General features: G+C 45.6%; 4 protein-coding genes across 16 annotated transcripts in view; 2 read left to right on the top strand and 2 right to left on the bottom strand.

Moving 5' to 3' along the window:
• The window catches only part of Kiaa0753 (KIAA0753 ortholog), a 51,919-nt gene extending 44,798 nt beyond the window's left edge, over window positions 1-7,121 (bottom strand). For 6 of the 10 annotated variants that reach the window (XR_003845153.1, XM_029546353.1, XM_029546354.1 and 3 more), the window contains exons 1-2: window positions 6,861-7,121; window positions 2,161-2,306 (exon numbers count right to left, since the gene is read on the bottom strand). Coding sequence is in view for 9 of the 10 variants with exons in the window: in XM_029546353.1 (XP_029402213.1) it covers window positions 2,161-2,256 (96 nt within the window). In the remaining variant the exon portion in view is untranslated. Of the gene's footprint in view, window positions 1-2,160; window positions 2,307-2,945; window positions 3,758-6,860 lie in introns of those variants that run through there. The other 4 variants (XM_029546351.1, XM_021213038.2, XM_029546352.1 and 1 more) reach the window with 4 other exon arrangements.
• An 81-nt stretch (window positions 7,122-7,202) lies between these two features.
• Window positions 7,203-9,401, top strand: Txndc17 (thioredoxin domain containing 17). The gene is made up of 4 exons (XM_021213534.1): window positions 7,203-7,422; window positions 7,896-7,977; window positions 8,352-8,427; window positions 9,029-9,401. Exons 1-4 carry the CDS (start codon window positions 7,278-7,280, stop codon window positions 9,095-9,097), a joined length of 372 nt encoding a protein of 123 aa, XP_021069193.1. The 5' UTR covers window positions 7,203-7,277; the 3' UTR covers window positions 9,098-9,401.
• Window positions 9,402-11,413: 2,012 nt separating this feature from the next.
• Window positions 11,414-15,308, bottom strand: Med31 (mediator complex subunit 31). The gene is made up of 4 exons (XM_021213562.1): window positions 14,678-15,308; window positions 13,601-13,678; window positions 13,273-13,369; window positions 11,414-11,761 (listed from the first exon to the last, which is right to left on the bottom strand). Exons 1-4 carry the CDS (start codon window positions 14,703-14,705, stop codon window positions 11,569-11,571), a joined length of 396 nt encoding a protein of 131 aa, XP_021069221.1. The 5' UTR covers window positions 14,706-15,308; the 3' UTR covers window positions 11,414-11,568.
• On the top strand, window positions 14,860-17,905 carry C14H17orf100 (chromosome 14 C17orf100 homolog). Of its 4 annotated transcripts, XM_029546164.1 has the most exons (3): window positions 15,045-15,557; window positions 15,642-15,740; window positions 17,286-17,905. In XM_029546164.1, exon 1 carries the CDS (start codon window positions 15,056-15,058, stop codon window positions 15,455-15,457), a length of 402 nt encoding a protein of 133 aa, XP_029402024.1. In that variant the 5' UTR covers window positions 15,045-15,055; the 3' UTR covers window positions 15,458-15,557; window positions 15,642-15,740; window positions 17,286-17,905. The 4 variants fall into 4 exon arrangements, with proteins under 4 accessions (XP_021069219.1, XP_029402025.1, XP_029402024.1 ...); XM_021213560.2 differs by having other exon boundaries at window positions 14,860-15,740; XM_029546165.1 differs by having other exon boundaries at window positions 14,860-15,740; window positions 17,289-17,905.
• The last annotated feature ends 1,409 nt before the right edge of the window (window positions 17,906-19,314 follow it).

Here is a 19,314-nt window from a genome sequence, read left to right on the forward strand (position 1 = left end):
CCTGCCTCTGCCTCCCGAGTGCTGGGATTAAAGGCCTGCGCCACCAGGCCCGGCCGATGGCACACATTCTTAATCCTAGCACTCAAGAGGCAGAGTGGCAGATCTCTGAGTCTAAGGCCAGCCTGCTTTATAGAACGAGTTCCAAGATAGCCAGACTATACAGAGAAACCCTGTCTTGAAAATAAATGAATAAATAAATGAAATTTCTTTGAAAATTTTCTCTCTGACTAAGAACCAACACACACACACACACACACACACACACACACACACACACACGTGTGCACACACATAAGGAGCCTAAATTAGGCAGGCAGTGGTGGTGTACATCTTTAATCCCAGGCAGGTGGATCTCTGTGAGTTTGAGGCCAACCTGGTCTACAGAGTGAGTTCCCAGACAGCCAGGGCTACACAGAGAAACCCTGTCTCGAAAAACCAAAAAGAAAAAAAAAAATCCAAAACACTAAAACAAAATAAAAACCCCAAACCCAAAATAAACAAACAAAAAGCCCCAATAAGCAAAGACCAGAAGAAAATATTATTTGCAAGTACAAAGGGCTCCGTGTATGTGTGTGTGTGTGTGTGTGTGTGTGTGTGTGTGTGTGAGAGAGAGAGAGAGAAAGAGAGAGAGAGAAGAGGCTCAAAACCACCTGTAACACCAGTTCTTTTTACTTTTCACCTTGACACATACCTACACTCATGTGCATACAACCATGCAGAAATCTACATACACACACACATAATTAAAACAATTTTTAAATCTTTAAAAAATATTTAACCTTATAAAAAGATAGTGAAATTCCATAAGAGAGTACAATACTATAGGCTTTCAGTAAGGCTACAGGGAAACATGTTATCATAGAGTAATACACATAAATTCACACAGGTACACTCATACACATTTAGGAAAAACACACAGGAAATGGGAAAGACAGAAGAGATGAAGAAAAAGCAGGAAAGGGGGCGAGAAAGGGAGAGGCCATGACTGTGTAATGGGCTAGGCGCACACCTTTCTGGGGTAACTTTGCAATACTTGCCTACTTTTGACCCAGCAGTCTAGTATCACTTCTGGGACACCATGCAGAGCCACTCCCAAGAGTACACATATAAAAGCTCACTTACTATTATATGGCTTGTAATTGCCAATTACTGAAATCAACCTACATGTCCATGCAGTGTTGGTCATGGAATAATCTTTGAGACAGTCATAGAATAGAGTGCTAGAAATAGAAGACATAGGATGTCTCTAGAAACAGCTCTGGGAACTGGTGTGGAGGTACTTTGTAGAAAACATGGTGGGAAAGAGTAGCTGTAATATCAAGAAAAGAAGGTGCCATAAGAATATGTGCATGCATCTGGTTCTTAGGACATACAGAAAAATGACAAAGAAAACTGGGAGTTAATGAGATCCATTATCCTGAGGGCATGATGGGAAGAACAAGAGGAGGGACGAGCAGACAGAGGAAGCAGGCAGAGGCCACACTCTCCTGAACACATCTGTTTGCACAGGTTTGCATTGGAACCATGTGAATGCTTCACAAACACCAGGGAGGTGGGGGGCTAAGATAACAGAAAACCCTAGAAGGGTATCAATAGAAAACAGTGAAATGAAACCAACCACACCAAAAAATGAGAGTGGAAAAACATTTTAACCTGTAACTTTTGAAAGCATTTGAATGACCACTGTTAGATGCACAAAGCACTTTAAGTACTTTTTATCCATACACCTGAGGGCTGAGCTATTAAATAGCTACATGTGGACAAGGGGCACCAGGCTTCACATGCTAGCCCAGAGGAGTCCAATGCCCTCTTCTGGCCTCTACATACAAGTATCCACATGTGCACATACAACTCAGACATAGACACACACTTTTTTTTAAGTTATTTTCTTAAGTATGAAAATGATACAACTGGGTAAGAAAGTTCATTCGTAAAGTGTTCTGAAATATTTAAATGAAAGCGGCACTGTTTGTAGCTTCCTTTGGAATGCTTATACACAAACCTTAGAGACAGATGGTTGAGCAGACATAAAACTGGGCAAATTATTAACAACTGCTAAATCTAGAAAATGGCTTCAAAATGTTCAATGTCTTTTTATTTTTCAACTTTTCTTCATGTTTAAAATGTTTTGTAATAAATATCTGAAGGAAAACAGCAAACAACCTGGGGCTGAAGATTCCTGGGGTCACTCATGGCATCCAGTTGGAGACTGGGCGCTAGATGAACACATGTAGAAGCTGGCTGGCTTGGTCCCATCACGTCAGATGATGAACATAAGCGACTGCCTAGTTATCAGGCAAATCTTCCTTAAACGAAACAAGCATCAAATTAAAGCATACAACTACCTTCAAATAACAGAGTAAAAAACCCACAATCCCATGCATATATAGCAACATTCCAGAGTGAACTCACAGTAACCTTGCACAAGAATGACTGCTTAAAAAGAGGTCTATTTCTTGCATTTATAAAAGCAGCCATTTTTGAAATTCTTATTTTCAAAAGAAGAGGGAGCCACTATTTTAACGATAATCCCTTGGGCCATTTTCATTTAAAATCCTAAGGGTCTATACTAAGTTCTATTGTGACAAACTATTGTTTTTATGACCTGGTAGTTTCATGGACATGTTCTACATGAATAAGTCCTAACTACTGGTCAAAAGAGCAGAATGTACTCATTCCAGAATGGTTAAGTAGCTCAGATAAAATCCCAAGGGGGTCTAACTGGAGCTGGGGTTTTAACTAGCTGAATGGGCTCTCTAGATGTTTAGCTCCTCCATCATCCCCACCCTGTACACATTCAGTGAGCCCACATTCAGGCTACAGAAGAATCTACGATGCTCTAAGGAGCTCCACCCCCATCCTTCTCTCTATTCTCAAGATCTTTTAACATATTTGAATGGCCCTGTCACTTGAGGTTAACCATGTTGTCATCCATAGCTATTTACCTATTTCAATGTCTGTGTCTCAGCTTCCCAGCTAGACATGGCTCCTTGAGAATTGAGGGCCTTGTCTTACTCTTTTATTTCTCACAATTTAATGCAACATGGTTGCATTGAGCAATTTTCTGAGAAATTTTAAGTTTTAAATACACTGGAAAATTTGTTCTCCCAAAGAATTCTAGAGCAAATCAATTGGGAAGTTCAAGGTTAAGAGGAAAAAAAAAAACTAGCTTAAATCTTTTAAAAATATTCCAAAGTTTACAGACTGGATCCTCCTAAAGGCAGATGCATTTGCAGGAACATAAAGACAGCTGTACAAGATTGCTTGTTCCCAAGACAGAGACATGATCCAAGAAGCAGATGGGAAGCATACGAGAAAGGCAATGCCAATGGCCTGCCAGCACCACAGGGCCGTACACCTCAAGTCAACAATCACACACACATTCACACACAAGTCCAAGGACACCCACCCCACACCACTCCCTTGTAAAAAGTCCTGGGATAGCCCTTTCCTTGTAATGCATTCCCCATCTTTCCAAAAGTCTCCCAATTTGTTACCCTACACACCCTGTGACATCTGCCACAAAGTATCTCTCCAGGAATCATGAGGTCCCTACACATCAGTTCCTCCATCTACGCCCAAGACAAACGGTTCCCCAGCCTCTTCCCTCCCAGAATCCCAGGCCATCTCCAAATGTTTTCTACGTATCTACTGGAAGGTGCCCCTCAATTCACCCTCCCCCATCTCTCCCAGAGCATCCACTGTCAGCCTAGCTTCAGGAATCCCTCCCACAGCTCTTTTCCCATTCCCCTGAAGATCATCTCTGAAATGGCCTGAAACTGCCGGCACAGTTGTTCTCACTGCAGATGCTCTGGGAAGATTCTCATAGGTTGTTACCTCCCCTGCAGATCCTGGACTGACCCACATCCTGGTACCAAGCTTGCTGGTGTAAGAAACTTCCACAGCCTGGCCCCTCCCTACAAGTCCCAGGCTCCCTCTACGCACTGTCTCCTCCCCTGATGCCCTTACTCCCTCAGTGGCCAGTCTCCTAACCACTGTCAGGTCAGAGACACCTTCACCTGCCTCCTCCCCAGAGGGCCCAGTCACCCACACTGGCGCAGGTACATGTCTGACCATGGGAACCCTCCCCTGATGCAAAGCCTCCCTCGCTGCCTCGGGAACTGTTCCACTGTGTCTCCTCCACAGATCAGAGAGACCTTCAGAGCCTGCTTCCCTCTCAAATTCAGGGACACTGGCAGCAGTGGGTACTTCGGTCATTGGTCTTCTTTGCCATATCCCCGAGCTTTCTCCACAGCCTCTATCCACCACCCTGTGAGGCCCACAGAGGCCAGAAGCTATGGGCTCTCCCACAGTTGTGGGAATTCTAGCAGCCACAGGCATCACAGCAGGCTGTCTTCTCTGTACATCCTCAGTGAGTGTCACATCCCCTGCAGACTCGGGGAGTGCCACAGTCACTGGTACCCTTGTAGGTGGCCTGCCTCCAGAGTCTGAGGCTCTCCTATAGCTGTGCTCCCACACAGAATCAGATGCCCCGAAAGCCACGCCCACACCAGCTGGTGACACCCCTACTGTCACAGGTATGCCCACTGTCTCTCTCCTTCCTGAGAAGCTCGAGAAACTTCCGGTGCCAGCCTCTATCTTCAGAGAACCAGGTAGTTCAGGAGCCAGGGGAACCCCAATAGCCGGTCTCCTTCCCCATGAACATGGGAGAGCCCCAGGTTCAGCATCCTCTACCACAGATGAACACTCCTCAGGAGCCACGGGCCTCGAGCAGGCAACGTGAGTTCTTCCCGGCAGGTTCACCCCATCTGTAGAGCTGCTTTCCTGACACACCCACAAGGCAGCAGGTACACCCAGAGCGGAGGGTACGCCTTCTGTGGCCCACCTGTGCTTTGGCACAATTGCTTCAGTCAATCCCACAGCCCGCCTCCTCCCACACAGACATGAGAGATCTCCACATCTGACATCCTGATCCACAGCCCCAGGTATCCCTAAAGCTGCAGGCCCCTGAGCCTCCGGCTCCCTCATGACCTGCCTCCTTTCCCACAAGCTTAGAGGATTCCCATTGTATGTCTCCTCCATAACTGGCCCTGGCAATGGCTCAGCCAGGGGAGCTTCCTGAGCTGGCTGCTGCCTCTCCCACAGGCCTGAAACGTCATAGCTGGTTTCTTCTTCTCTACCTCCTGGTACCACCACAGTCTGCAAACCTGGCAACTGTCCTGTTCCCCACAGTCCTGGAATACTTGCATCATCTGCCTCCTTCCCCAAAGCCCTGGGTGCTCCCATTGCCTGTTCTATACCCCACAGGCCCTGGGCACCTCCTATCTCGTGCTCCTCAGAAGCACAGAGTTCTGCAGTCTGTGGGGCACCCCATGACCCTGGGTCACCTCCACATCTAGCTTCCTCTTCTCTAGCACAAGGCACTCCTACAAGTCCCATGGTCCTTAGGCCAGGAATACCCCTAGAACCTATATCTTCCACCTCTTGTCTCCTTTGCCACAACCCTGGGGCCCCGTGGGAGGTGGTTTCATCTTCCATCGCCCTGGGTAGTACCAGAAGGGCATCAGGGCCCCCTTCGATCTGCCCCCTTTCCCATAACATATGCCCATATTCAGCTCCTTCTGCCAAAGCCCCAGAAACCTGCCCTGACTGCCCTCCCACACACAGACATGAGGTACCCCCACATTCCCTCACTTCTCCAACTCTGGGTCTTTTCAAGACCTGAGAGCATCCTATGGCCTCAGGCACCACCACAATTTGTCTTTTTTCCCAAGGGCCAGAGGCGGCACAGTCTACCTTCTCTACTACCTCAGGCCCACCCACAGCAGGAGGCGTCTTCCCTGCTTGTCGTCCCTGCCTACAAAGGATCGAGACTCTCTCACAACCTGCCCCTAATCCCCTCGCTGTGGGCAGTCCTGAGGCCTGGGGGGATGTCCTAATATAGCCTCTTACCCAGGGTCCCGTGACACCACCTTGGCTGGTCTCTACCCAGGAAGCTAGCCCAGGAATACCCTTCTCGACCGGCCCCTCTCCCGCGGGAACGGGATACAGCTCCACTCTGCTTCCTTCCCAGCATCCTGACGCTACCCTCATAGCCTGCACCTTCAACCACAGTTCCAGGATGCTTTCATGGCCAACTGTTCCTGGACGACCTTTTCGCTCACAGCTTGGTGAGCTCCTATTGTCTGGCTCCTCCCCAGATACAGTCACCCACACAGACCCTGCAGGCCCAACCACCTCGGGCTCGCCCACAGCCCCGTTCACCCACACTGCCCTGGGGTCCATTGCTGCCTCAACCGAACCTGCAGTCCCAGGTGTCCCAAAGGGGGACCTAGAGGGGACTGCGGGCTCCACACTCCTCTTCTCTAAAGGCCGCCGACCATTCTGCAGCCTCCCTATGTTTGCACAGAGCATCCGCCGCACTGAAGACCTCACCCGGCGCCTTACTCCATAGCCTCGGGATAACCCTGCACCCCACCTCCTCGCCCACAGAGGCCGAACACCCCGGCGCAACCTGCGGGCCCTCACGCAATGAGCCGGCATCTTCGCTGCCAGCGTACACCTGCGTGGCCCGGGCAAGGACCCCGTGCCGGGCTCGCAGCTCCTGCACAATTCCTGTCCCCAATGCAACCTCAGGCACGCTGTCTTTGCCTCTGTTCCCCCGCACACGCACTCACAACCCTCGGATCCAGTCCTCGCTGCCTTTCTGCCTCCCAGCTCTCTCCAAACCCCCGCCCGATCCCGGACGCCGCCCCCCGCTCCGGCCCCCCGAAAGTCTGACAAATGGAAAGGTAATAGGAGGGGCGGAGCCGCAAGGCAAGCCTGGGGCGAGGTCTCTCTCACTGCCTCACTGACTAATGCAGCTTCCCAGAATTCCCCCAGCTCCGGCCCGAGCCCACCTGGTTTGGGCGAGGCGCGGCCACCAAGAGACCGTAAGGCGACCCCACGCTAGGCCTCGCTTCCGGCCTCTCGCTCAGTCGCCATGGCAACAGGCGCGCGGCTGTTTGGGAGCCGTTGAGTTTCCTGAGACATTTGAGGATCAAGCTGTTGTACCGCGACGGGTTTTGCAGTCACTGTCCATGAAGCCAGGGTGGGGACCAGGCCAGGTCAGACGTCTAGTTGTCTGAAGGAAACTGGCGCCAAAAAGAAACTCCAGCAGACCAAAAAGACGGCCCTAAGAAGTTATGGCCATCCAAGGCTCCCGTAGCACCGCACTGCTGCGGCGGCCCCGCCCATCTGGAGCCTGCCTTGGGCCCCGCCTTGGGGCCGCAGGACCCTAGGGCTCCTCCCGCGCTCCTCTCTGCACAGTTGAACTCATGGCCACCTTCGAGGAGGTGAGCGTGCTGGGCTTCGAGGAGTTCGACAAGGCAGTGAAGGAGCATGAGGGCAAGACCATTTTCGCCTACTTCAGCGGTTCTAAGGATACCGAAGGGAAGAGCTGGTGCCCGGACTGCGTGGAAGGTGAGGCTGGGACCAGGACTGGGGGTTGCTGCGCCACAACCGTGCTAGGAAGGGCCCTGCTGAAGTCAGAAAGTGGGATGAGATGAGGATCTTGGTCCTGCAGACCCGCAGAAGCGCCAGAGCTGTATCCCGTCTCTCGTTAGGTCCTTACTAGCTCCACCCAAGGATGACCCTCATTTTTATCACGGATTCAGATCTTGGAACCTGGTTCTTTAAAATTCTCAGTTCCCCAAATGATTAGTGTTTCATAAAGACCAGACTCACGAGTTGATCTTTCCGTTAGCACATATGTATGCTGAGTTTTCTGAGTGTGTCTTAAAGACAATCAGGACTAGGACTTAAGTGATTCCCGAGTCCAGAAGACACCCGACTTTAACATCCTATCTTACAACGGGTTAAAGTCTAAGACTGGGGACGGGAGGGCGCGGGTCTGTCGCGGTTGATGTGTAATTACTTTTTAACTTTTAAAAAAGCTGAGCCAGTCATTCGAGAGGGGCTGAAGCATGTTACCGAAGACTGTGTGTTCATCTACTGCCAAGTAGGAGACAAACCTTAGTAAGTGATCAGTCATGTATACCGTATCTATTAAAAAGCTGGGTAGAAAGGACCTCAAATAATTGGTCAGGCTCTGTGTTTTGGGTGTTGTCTGATAAGCTAAACCATTAGAATTACTGAATACATATTTACAGTTAATGTTCAGTCACATATCATTAATGAATTTAGTCTAGAATAAGTTCAGAACTCTATTGACTTTACATTTGTTTTAACTTAGCCACACTTTAAACTTTGCAGAAAGTGACACATAAGTTACAGTTCTCAAAATGTTTAAAGGTTAACAAAAGCAATGGTTACAAATATATATAGGTCAACTGTTGAGTAAACTGTAATGAACCAAGTAGTATTTTTCATTATGTTTCCTTTTGGAACAGCTGGAAAGATCCAAATAATGACTTCAGACAAAAACTGAAAATAACCGCAGTGCCTACACTACTTAAATATGGAACAGTAAGTGTCTACCTTTATGTTGTAGCTATAATGTAGTTAAGACTCAAGTTGTTTTAGTCATATTAAAAAGATCTTGACCTTTGATTTCCAACATCACATTGTTGTTCAGAGTGCATCAGAAACACACAAGTTGGTGTCCATTCCTCTGCCAATCCCAAGGAACTATTACTAATGCAGATATTAGTGTCTGGGGTGTGTATTTAAGCCACTTTTAAGATTCTGTGTTCAGAAGAAAGTTGACTCATTTCTGAAAGCACCTTTGTCAATGTTTTCTAAATCCATTTTTCAGGCTTAAAAGGGCTCTCCCTCTATTTCAGCCCTGCCCCTGGAATGTTAAAGAGTTGAGGGAAAGAGATGGCACCAGACATGCTATCTCTTGTTTTCAGCCTATGGGGCTTCCTGGTGTGGAAATTTAAGGCCTCTCAGGCCAAGTGTTTTAATGATTCATCTTGAGACAAGCATCCTAACTATTTAATAAAGCTTGTTATAACTAGCTAATGGCATAATTTCTATGTTCAAAAATTTGTCATTCAAAGTAGAATTCATTCCACCCCTAGTAATATTCATAGCAGCAATGAAAACTTAACCATTCTTTTTACAGCCTCAAAAACTTGTGGAGTCTGAGTGCTGTCAAGCCCGCCTTGTGGAGATGATCTTCTCTGAAGATTAAGATTTGATGACCTTGCCAGACTGTGGTGGCACATACCTTTAGTCCCAGCACTCGGGAGACAGAGGCAGCTGGATCTCTTTGAGTTTGAGGCCAGCCTGGTCTACAAATTGAGTTCCAGGACAGCCAGGGCTACAGAGTAAAGCCCTGTCTGGAAAAACCAAACCAAACCAAAAAAACTTGATGATTGCAATTTTGTATTGATTACCTGGTTTGTTTAAAAGCAGCCACATAATTGCTTTGAATTGATGAGTAAATGATGTTAAATCAGTGTCTGTCTAAACAATAAAGAATTAAAATACAAACCGTTAAGTTTTTTAACACACGGCTATCTAAAAGATTTGAGTAAAATGGGTCTCCAGTATGGTGGTAGTAGCTCAAAGGGAATATTGAAGATAGAAAGTTAACTTATTAACTTCCAAATCTGCAGCAATTTTAGTATCTATTACCTTAAGTTCTGTGTATTTGCAAAACCCTTTCTGCCTTTGAAATGGAGAAACTCATTAAACCATTTAGGAAAGACATGGGATTCATATGCTTAACTCAGGCAGTTTTCTTTCACAAATATCTAAAATGTGATTCTTTTGTTGTCAAACAGGCTGGTTCTCCTAGCCACAGGCCAAGTACTATCTAAATCTTAATTTCTTCAAGTAAGAATTGTGTCAGGCTCTGGGCGTGGTGGCACATGCCTTTAATCCCAGCACTCAGGAGGCAGAGGCAGGCGAACTTCTGAGTTCAAGGCCAGCCTGGTCTACACAGTGAGTTCCAGGACAGCCAGAGCTACACAGAGAAACCCTGTCTTAAAAAAACAAAAAAAAAAAAAAGAATTGTGTCAGGCATACTGACACACACCTGTAATCTTATTACTTTAGATGCTAAGGCAAGAGGATGACAAGTTTAAGGCAAGGGGAGACTACAGAACCAGACCTTGTCACAAATTTAAAGCCCAACTATTCTGCAAGAAAGCAAGAATATGGGCTGAAGAGGTGGTTCAGTGCTTAAGAGCACTGGCTGTTCTTCCAGAGGACATGGTTTCAGTTCCCAGCACCCACATGGCAGCTCATGAGATGTCCATAGCTACAGTTTCAGGGGATGGGACACTCTCTTCTGGCCTCTGAGAGAACCAGGAATGCAGTGAGACATACACATGTAGGCAAGATTCATACCCATTTAAAAAAAAAAAAAAAAAAAAAAAAGAGGCCAGTAGCCACCTTGAAGCCCAGTACTCAGGAGACTGAAGTAGAAGAATCACAAGTTCCAAGGCAGCCTGGGCTACAAAGTGAGAACCTATCTCAAAAAACTGGTGGTCAACAGTTCTTGCCGCCCTTGTAGAGGGTCCAGGTTTGATTCCCAGCATCATGTGGTGGCTCACAACCATCTTCAACTGCATTCCAGAGGATATGATGTCCTCTCCTGTCCTCCTTCGGGATGAGAGCAATTAACACAGATACATAAACATCTGTTTGTAATAGATTAAAAGAGAATTCAGAGTGTTTTAAGACAGTGCCTACTTATGGTACTTACCAAATAAATGCTAACTTTCCCAAAGGTGTTTGAGGCTCATCTTTAAGGACAAGAGTCCATTTAGTCAGCTATCTTACAAAACAGGGAGCAATTGAGTATATCCTCTTCCTGCAGAAAGAAGGCACTTAGAACTCCCTGACTCCAGTCCCCTCTCCCGAAACAGGACGGGTGTGTGATGGCTATTCCTGGTTATCAACTTGACTATATCTGGAATGAACTATACTCCAGAAATGGAGGGCATGCTTTTGATCCAGATCTTGAGGCATAGTTGCCATGAAAAGCTTACGCCCAGGTGAAGTAATCCTAGGAGACTTTTATAAATCTCAGGAGACTGAGGCACGCACATCTCTGAGTTCAAATCCAGCCTGGGACAGTAAGTTCCAAATCCAGGTATAGTGGTACACAACTTTAGTCTGGGCCATGCCTTCTGTTGGAGGTCTAGCCTATCCAGAAGACCAGCTGAGACAACTAGCATGGGACTGAGCATTCACAGAGCTCATTGCTGGGTTAGTTGGACTGCAGACCGCAGTGACTAGTCATTACAATAAATTCCCTTAATATATAGAGATATCCCATAAGTTCTGTGACTCTAGAGAACCCTGACTAATATAGGATGGATCAACTGATCTCAGTAAGGTTCCTAATGATATGGCCCAGGGTACTACTGTAAGTCACCCCTTTGTTCTTAAACTGTTCTAAAACACCTAACATTTCCATTCTTATTCACTTGGTTCTGTTAAATGCAACTGAAATTTACAAATCCCCAGAGAAATAAAAGTGGAGCAATCCTGGTTTAATAGAAATAATCTATTAATAAAAAATTTGCCAACTAAAAAATACTAACAGTTCTGAGTGCTACAGTAAAGGGGGCAGAAGAATCTTTTTCTCTGTTCTGTACAACAGCGATACATTATATACATGTCCTAAGAGCCTGGTCTGCCCCCAGCTCTTCATTTCCCTGCTGTGTTATTCTGCTGTTGCTGCTCTGCCAGGGCCTGCTGAAGACGCATCCGCTTCCTCGAGTAGTGCTGCCAGTGTAGAATCTGCTGCTCGTCGATGAATTTCGCGCACTGTGCATTCACCAGCTCCTTTCGAAAGTGTTCATACTGGAGCAGTTCTAACATATGCAAGCACTGAGGGTACCTGGGTTTAAGTTCATAAGTTAATTACCAGCATCATTTAAGGCATCCCAAATTCTAACTCAACACTCCCCTAAAAAACGATCTCAAGCCTACCATTTCTATTACTATAGAATCTTTGGTAATATCACTCCTACCGTGTTACTTCAGAACATTATGTAAGATATAATGAAGTTATTTCACAACCTCTCTTGAATCTAAACATCTACAGCTGTTACCTCCAAGCAGACACATATGAACAGGAAGAGAAACAAACCTACAAACAGGTTAGAGCTACAAGGAGGTGTATTTGAGCACAATATAAGGAAGAGCTCCCTAACCTCTGGCTATCAATGGAGTAAGCTGCCTCTAATAGAGGGACATATAGCTCACAGGAAGCCTCCAACCAGAATGGAGATAATTATCTTTCAACAGCTTGGCTGGAAGAGACTGAACTTGAAGTTGGCTCAGGCTTTCAATCTCCAGTCTGAAAATTTGCTAGCATGTAACATTTTATAATCTAATATAACTTCAAGTCTATCATTTGGATTCCTAAAGAAATCTATAATTGTATCACGAAGAACAAATCTACAGGCAGCAAATCAAGTCAGAAAAGTAATGAGGATAAAGTTTTGAAATCTTTTACTCTCTTTTTTGTTTGTTTTTTTCAAGTTTACTCTCATTTTTAAAATAAGAGTCTCTCTGTGTGGACCTGATTGGCCTGAAACTTGCTACATAACCAGGCTGGCCTCAAACTCATGGAGATCTACCTGACCCTGCTTCTTGAGAGCTGAGATTAAAGGAGTGGCAGGCTAAACTTCTGGTTTTTCTGTTGTCCCCTCCTTTGAGAGGCACATGTAGACAGGGTTGACCTGTGTAGAGCTGGCTGCCCTGGAAGTAGCTCTGTAGACTAAGCTGGCCTTGAATTCAGAGATGCGCCCACCTCTGCCTCCCAAATGTTAGGATTAAAGGTGTGTGCCAGCTTTTTTCTTTTTTTTAAGTCAAAGCAGAGTTTGAGTTTGATAGTGTCTGTGTTTGTTCTTTTACAGTGAGTTAATGTGTACAATACATTTAGCACAGTGCTTGAAACAAAGAACGCTATAAAGAAGGGCAGCACCTCTAAAACTCCCAGAAAACAATACTTCCTACCTTCCTAGATATAGGTTGGTAGGCATTAAAAATCCACAAAGACAAGGTGAGACACAAATTACGTTAGAACTATAATCTAAAAACCAGTTCACTGGATCTTAACCTGCATGAACAGAAGTGGTATGTTCTGGCTTATATTACTTAGTAAGCTGACTCCCACATAGACAGTTGTTTAGTTCTGTTTGAAGGGAGTAAAGTAAGAATGGTAGCAGAAATAGATGCAATTCCTATAATAATCCAAGTTACAGATAACAGTATCTTACATTAACTAAAAGAAAGATTCAAAATATCATTTTCCATTCCCACACAAAGAAAACTGCTCAATATCAGCACTTTGCATTTATAATAAAGTATACAAAGATGTAGGATTATAAAAATTAAACTTACTTTAGGTATTTGGCATAGTCTGGTTCTTTCCAGTAAAGCAAGTACTTAAGATAATTAACAAAAGCTTTCTCTTTGAAGTAACCTCTTTGGGCAAGAACTGAAAGACACAAAGAAACAATCTGTATGTCAACCAACTGCTGGACTACTGATTGGTAATCTCTAAAACATCCCTACCAACACAACAGAAGGAATTAACAAAACACAAGCCTTTGTCCAGTTACCTTACAGACCAGAACAAACTCATCCAAGTAAGTAAATAGTATTACAAACTGCATCTCTTCTCAGACATTAAGGGCCATCTGCTTAAGTTATGATGCACTTAACTTACAATTAAGGTAATTTGGGTTGGCTAAACATTGCACAAATTCCAACTCCAACTGAAACCGAAGCCGATTTCCAGCATCATCTAGGAGAAAAGACAGTTTAAAAAAAAATCACCTAAAATAAAAGTCACAATACACATGTTGATTTGTAGAAACAAAAATAAACTGCAGGAGAGACAGCTCAGCAGGTAAAGGTGCTTTCAGCAAAGTCTGATGACCTGAGTTCGATTCCTGGAACCCACAGCGTTGCAGGAAGACAACCGACTCCTGCAAGTTGTCCTCTAACCTTGGCATGCACAGTCACCGCCCCCCCCAACATAAACACACACACACACACACATAAATGAATGAACTCAAATATCAAAGTGCAGAAGAGATTTTCTTAGAAATTAAAGATATATGTACGTATATATGTGTGTGTGTGTGTGTGTGTGTATATATACACACACACACACACACACACACTACATAGTGAGGCCCTGTTTCCAAAACAAAAATAGAAAAAAATAGTTAAACAAAAAAATAGAAAAGAAATCCTTTAAAGTTAATTGAGGAAAAAATAAGCAGAATGGGAATTTACCACCTGCAGGCCATTATGTTAGTGAAGATCACTGGACAGTCTGTAATAGCTGTGCGGTTCCCTATGTTGTTATAACTACTACTATCAACTGTGTTTACGATAAGCAAAAACAACGTGCTACACAAAACCGAAGCATGATGCAAAGTGATTAAACAACGGCGAGAAGGCGGTGTCCGCATTGGAATATACAGGTTATCGATATTTCGGGCAAGTTCTCCAGAGAAGCTCCAAAGAGCAGACAGTGGAAGGTCTCAGTCCTCTCCCACAGTCCCGCCCTGCCCCAAGAGGCAGGGTTGGAGTAGGGGTTTGAGCAACCCAGGAGCAAAGATGTTCTCACAGGCCATAGTCTGAGAAGCAACACCGCCTTCTCCTCCGCCGGTCCCCACTCTTAAGGATGCTAAGTTGAGCCCGAAAGACAGCGCAGGGAAAGGGAAACGGGAGAGAATTTCGGGGCGTAGGACCATTCCCTTGGCGAAGACTCCGGGTGCAAGTCACAACGCACCTGTCTCCATAGCGACGGCCGCGGCCATAACAATCAGAGAGACGCGAACACCACCAGCCCGACCGAACCGCCGCTTCGATTGGTGAGAATCCGGAAGCCACGGCTCCTACTTCCGGTAGCGGGGCAAAGTGGGACACGAGGGCGGGGACAACCTCACTTATGGGAAGATTAGCCCCACCCATCTGTGCCGCCCCGACCGGCTGCGCGCGCAGATATCGAGCGGGGCGTGCCGGAGGGCTTCTCTGCTTTTAGGTTTCAGAGTCCTGTTGCCTACCCCGACGTAATACATCACCCTGGCGTCACCTTTCCATGTGTGATGTGACGCAGAGCATGATCCTTGGGCCTCTTTGTCCCTCCTGACCAAGGTGAACGGGCAGGATGGCCTCGCCCCTTAGGAGCAAGTCCTCCTCCCCGCGAGTGGAAAGCACCCGCCACAAGGAGACATCGACTGTCCGCGTGGAGACGTCGTCCCACCGCGAGGAAACATCATCCCACCGCGTGGAGACGTCCTCCCGGCAGGTTCGAACGTCTTCCCGGCAGGTGGAGACCTCCCAGCGCCACCGAGAGGGCCCCTCCCTCACCCCCTCCACGAAGCGACTCCCTCAATTCCTCGAGGTGTCCTCCCAGCACGTGGAAACCTCCTCGCAGTGCACGGAAACGTCCTCCCGCCACGTCAGGGCGTCGTCATCCCTGAGGGTGGAGACTACTGTGCACCGTGTAGAGAGCCCAGCCAGGCGAGACAAGCAAGCCACTCGGCAGAGTGCCAGAATGGCTCGATGAAGTGCCAAAGGTCCTTAGCCAGGACTGAAGAGTTGCCAGCCAGCCAGCTTTCAAGAGAGCCGAGCATCTTTGGTTTCATGGAAAGAGCCCATAAATCAGTGTAAGAAACAAGCTGTGGGTTTCTGGGAGCTGTTAACATGTACTGACATTGCAGCACCTTAGACCATCCTACTGTTGTCCCCAGTGTACTATTAACTTGAAGCCAGCACGGAAGGGTTTCAGATTTGTGGTGCTGTATAAACCCAGCTGATGGACAAAGAGATTCTTTGAGTCTCTACATCAGGTAAGTTTTATAGTCTTAGGTCGCTCTAGGATGTGTTGACGACTTGAAATTTGCAAAGAGGGGCCAAACTTGTCATGATTCTTGACCACTGGCCTGATCATATACCTGCTTGAAACCTACGGGGCAAGGTATCATCTTTCATACATTATTAATTGGCCTTTATTAGTACTTATATTTCATGATACATTTTCTCATGTTGTCATACACGGTATTCCATCTACACTTGAAAAAAATAAATCAGGGTTTAGAAAAAACAGGACAATTAATAAACAATAAAAAAAATTTAATGATCTTGGAAGGGAAAGTAAAGAAGCCATGACACTTGGCCTGAGGTGTGAGATCGACAGAGGATGGTTACTGAGTACTTCCTGCGTGCTAGGTAGTGGTTAGAGCATGTCAGCGTTAGCAGTGGAAAAGACTGAGATCTTCCTCTAGTGAAGAGGCATACAACAAAGGGGAAAGTAAGACAATATTCTGTTGTATTCCTGTGAAGGAAAAGCTGTCTTGTGGTAGAGAGTAGGGAGCTCTTTAGAGAATCTGGTCAGGGAAAGCCTTGCTGATTACGTTTGGTCCGAGATTTGTGCGGGTGAACAGTGAGCCATCAATGTTGCATTGGTACCCAAGTTGGGAATGATTTTTGTCTCCAGAGACGTGTGTGTTTGGGGCGGCTTGGAAGGTGCTACTGCTAGCCTCAAGCGTCTAGATGCCAGGGATGCTGCTCACATCCTGTGGTGCCCAGGTCAGCACCCTGTCCCTCCTCCAACAAAGAATCGCTGTGCTGAGAAAGGCCGTAGTTGGTGAAGCTGAGAAACAGCGAGGTTTCTAGCAGCTTTGCTAGAGGGTGGTCCCCTAAGCCAACCCCTCACTTCTGCACAGCAGAATTGTGGAAAGCCTGAAAGACAGTCATGGAAGTGTGTTGAGAGCATCTTCTGGTGAGGAGCAAAGCAAGCATTCTCAGAGGAAGAGGATGTGTTGCTCTGTGAGGAACCCACTACCCCTCTTCAGTAACGCATGTACTACTTGCCACTAGAGCAGAAGGCTGCAGATGATGCTGATTCAGCAGGACTCCTCATGGGTTAGAGCACTTACTGATTCCGGGCACTAATTTAGGCCCAGGAAGTATACTGGGCTGTCCCCACAGAATGGGGGCGCGGGTCAGAAGAAATGTCATAACTGTTATAGATGTTATAACTATCACCACTACCCCAAGGCTACCCGAATGCCTCTCTGCCTCACAAAACTGCTAGTAACAGAGAATTAGCTAATAGCAAAGAATTGTCAGTCTTTTCCAGTTTACTAATTCTTTTTAATATGGCCAACTGTGCCTTAAATAAACAAATAAAAAACAGAGCAGTTGCTTCTCCTTAACAGTGTTCCTCATCTTGGTACAAAAGTGGTAGGTGTCTAATGTAATGAAGTAAGTGAACATAACGTTCAATACAGTATCATAGCTCCTGTCCATTACTAGCCTGGAAATAATGTCAGAAATGTGTTTGTCTGTCCAGAATTTTCTCCATTAATGACTGCTTCTGTTTCCTCTTTTAGTAGTATTTGGAAGACTGGCCGAATGTGACTCTGGAAAAGCCAGGCACCTGCTTCTGGATCACTGATGCTTCAGGAAGGGCGTGGGAAGGATCCCGGTAGATTCCCTGTGGTCCTTGTCTTATTTTTATCTAGGATTCTTCCTCCATATTTCACGTATTCATGTTCCAGAGCTGGAATGCAGAGAGAGTGAGAGCGAGAGAGCGAGAGAGCGAGAGAGCGAGAGAGAGAGAGAGAGAGAGAGAGAGAGAGAGAGAGAGAATGTAATGAAACATCTTTGCCATAAATCTATATTATACATTCCACAGCTTCAAAATGACAGTGTGCGTCAATGAAGGTAATTGTTGATGTACCTGTTGCACTTTGTAAATGTGCGTGTTACTGTTAGCCATGCTGTGTGTCTTCCTCATTGTTCTCTGTAGGAAATAGAGCTGCTATACCTGGCATATGTTACACAGTGTTAAAGACAGCATGTGCAACAATAATAGATGAAGAGCAATATTCTCCATTTGCAGCCGAGAAAGCCTTTAATGACAGTCTAATAATTGGATTTATTATGCTGGGTAATAGTTGTGTCTTGCCCTCAGCTGTGCCAGCCAGGCTAGTTTTAAAAACTAAATAAATGCAAGTTCTTGTAAAGAAGTCACTTCTTATTCTCATACTCTTTTTTTATATATTACCTGTAAGTGGTGTATAATATTTACTGCCTAATGTATTAAAAAGAAATGGCTGGGTGTGGTGATACACACCTGAAATCCCAGGACTAGGAGAGGCTGATGCAGGAGGATTGCTATGAGTTTAAGGCCAACCAGGACTATATGACTATAAAAAGTACCAGACTAGTCAAAACTACATAGCAAGATCCTGTCTCAAAAAATAATACGGGGGGGGGGGGAGGGAGGGAAGGGAGAGAGAGAGAGCGAGCAAAGCCACTCAGATGGCTCTGGAGTGTAACAGTGCCTGCCCCCAAAACTGATAACTTCAATTTGATTTCAGGGATTCACATGGTAGGAGAGACCAGACTCCCAAAAGTTGTCCTCTGACCTCCGCACATATATCAATGTGTGTATAATATTTTCTATAAGTTAATATATATAATATATAATAATTTATAATACACATAAAAGTATATATTATACAATTTAAAATATAGTAAATTAATATATAACAAATATATATTTAATTTTAAAAAAATTTAAGGCTTGCATTGACAGGATCCTCTTTCCCCAGACTACACAGGCCATGGGAGAACCAGAAATTCAATTAATGAGGTATTTTTCTCACATCTTTTTCTAGACTTTACAGAATTCCTGTTCCCTCCTTTGTTCTATTGCTCTCATCCTAAAAGAGCTAATGCATATATCCAAGGCCTGGATGTCTGACCCAACCTCTACTGGACTAAATATGTTTCCCCCGCCTGAGTCCTTAACATGCACCATAATCAATGCTTAGAATTGCAACAACAACAAAAATAAACAAAACAGAAAACCTGTCCCAGAGTGGCAGGAATAAATAGCAATCTGCCTCTCCTACAGTAAATCACACAGTATATCATCCAGTAATCTATTGACTGCCTTACCACCTGGACACAGCGCATCGTTCTGTGTGTACACTTGCTCACTACCTCATGGTTACACGATACTTGTGTGTCTGTAAGCTCCTGCCTGCGTTCCTCTCAGATGGAAGGCACAGCAGAAGGAGCAGGGTAATTGTTCTTCCTACCAGTGTTTTGCCATGTTAGCTGGAAAGAGAAACACTTTCCAGTTCCTTTACCAGGGACTTATAAGTGTATGGCTTTGACCCAAGTTGAATCATACATGGTGGTAGGAGAAAGGGAAAAGGCTGGGAACTACCTCAGTGAGCCAACCTAGTTTTCTACAAGTTGCTTCCAAGCACGGTGATGTCTTTCGGGTGATCTTCAGTGGTCCTCTAGATTCTTAGCAGTGGCTTTGCTTCTTGCCTTGTTGACCAGTTGACCAGTGCTTGGTGGTCACCGCTCGGGCCTTTCCTCTCATTGATGCTGTGGAGGAGA

Source organism: Mus pahari, chromosome 14, assembly GCF_900095145.1.
Source record: "Mus pahari chromosome 14, PAHARI_EIJ_v1.1, whole genome shotgun sequence".
Taxonomy (NCBI): Eukaryota; Metazoa; Chordata; class Mammalia; order Rodentia; family Muridae; genus Mus; species Mus pahari.

What these genes read in the sequence shown, in the direction of transcription:
- Med31 (XM_021213562.1), bottom strand. Translation starts at nt 14,705, where the DNA reads ATGGCCGCGGCCGTCGCTATGGAGACAG. An exon ending in GGCCGTCGCTATGGAGACAG is followed by an intron (nt 13,679 to 14,677) that starts GTGCGTTGTGAC and finishes CTTTTCTCCTAG; the next exon opens with ATGATGCTGGAAATCGGCTT. An exon ending in GACTATGCCAAATACCTAAA is followed by an intron (nt 11,762 to 13,272) that starts GTAAGTTTAATT and finishes ACTTAAACCCAG; the next exon opens with GTACCCTCAGTGCTTGCATA.
- C14H17orf100 (XM_021213560.2), top strand. Translation starts at nt 15,056, where the DNA reads ATGGCCTCGCCCCTTAGGAGCAAGTCCTCCTCCCCGCGAGTGGAAAGC.
- Txndc17 (XM_021213534.1), top strand. Translation starts at nt 7,278, where the DNA reads ATGGCCACCTTCGAGGAGGTGAGCGTGCTGGGCTTCGAGGAGTTCGAC. An exon ending in GTGCCCGGACTGCGTGGAAG is followed by an intron (nt 7,423 to 7,895) that starts GTGAGGCTGGGA and finishes CTTTTAAAAAAG; the next exon opens with CTGAGCCAGTCATTCGAGAG. An exon ending in CAAGTAGGAGACAAACCTTA is followed by an intron (nt 7,978 to 8,351) that starts GTAAGTGATCAG and finishes CTTTTGGAACAG; the next exon opens with CTGGAAAGATCCAAATAATG.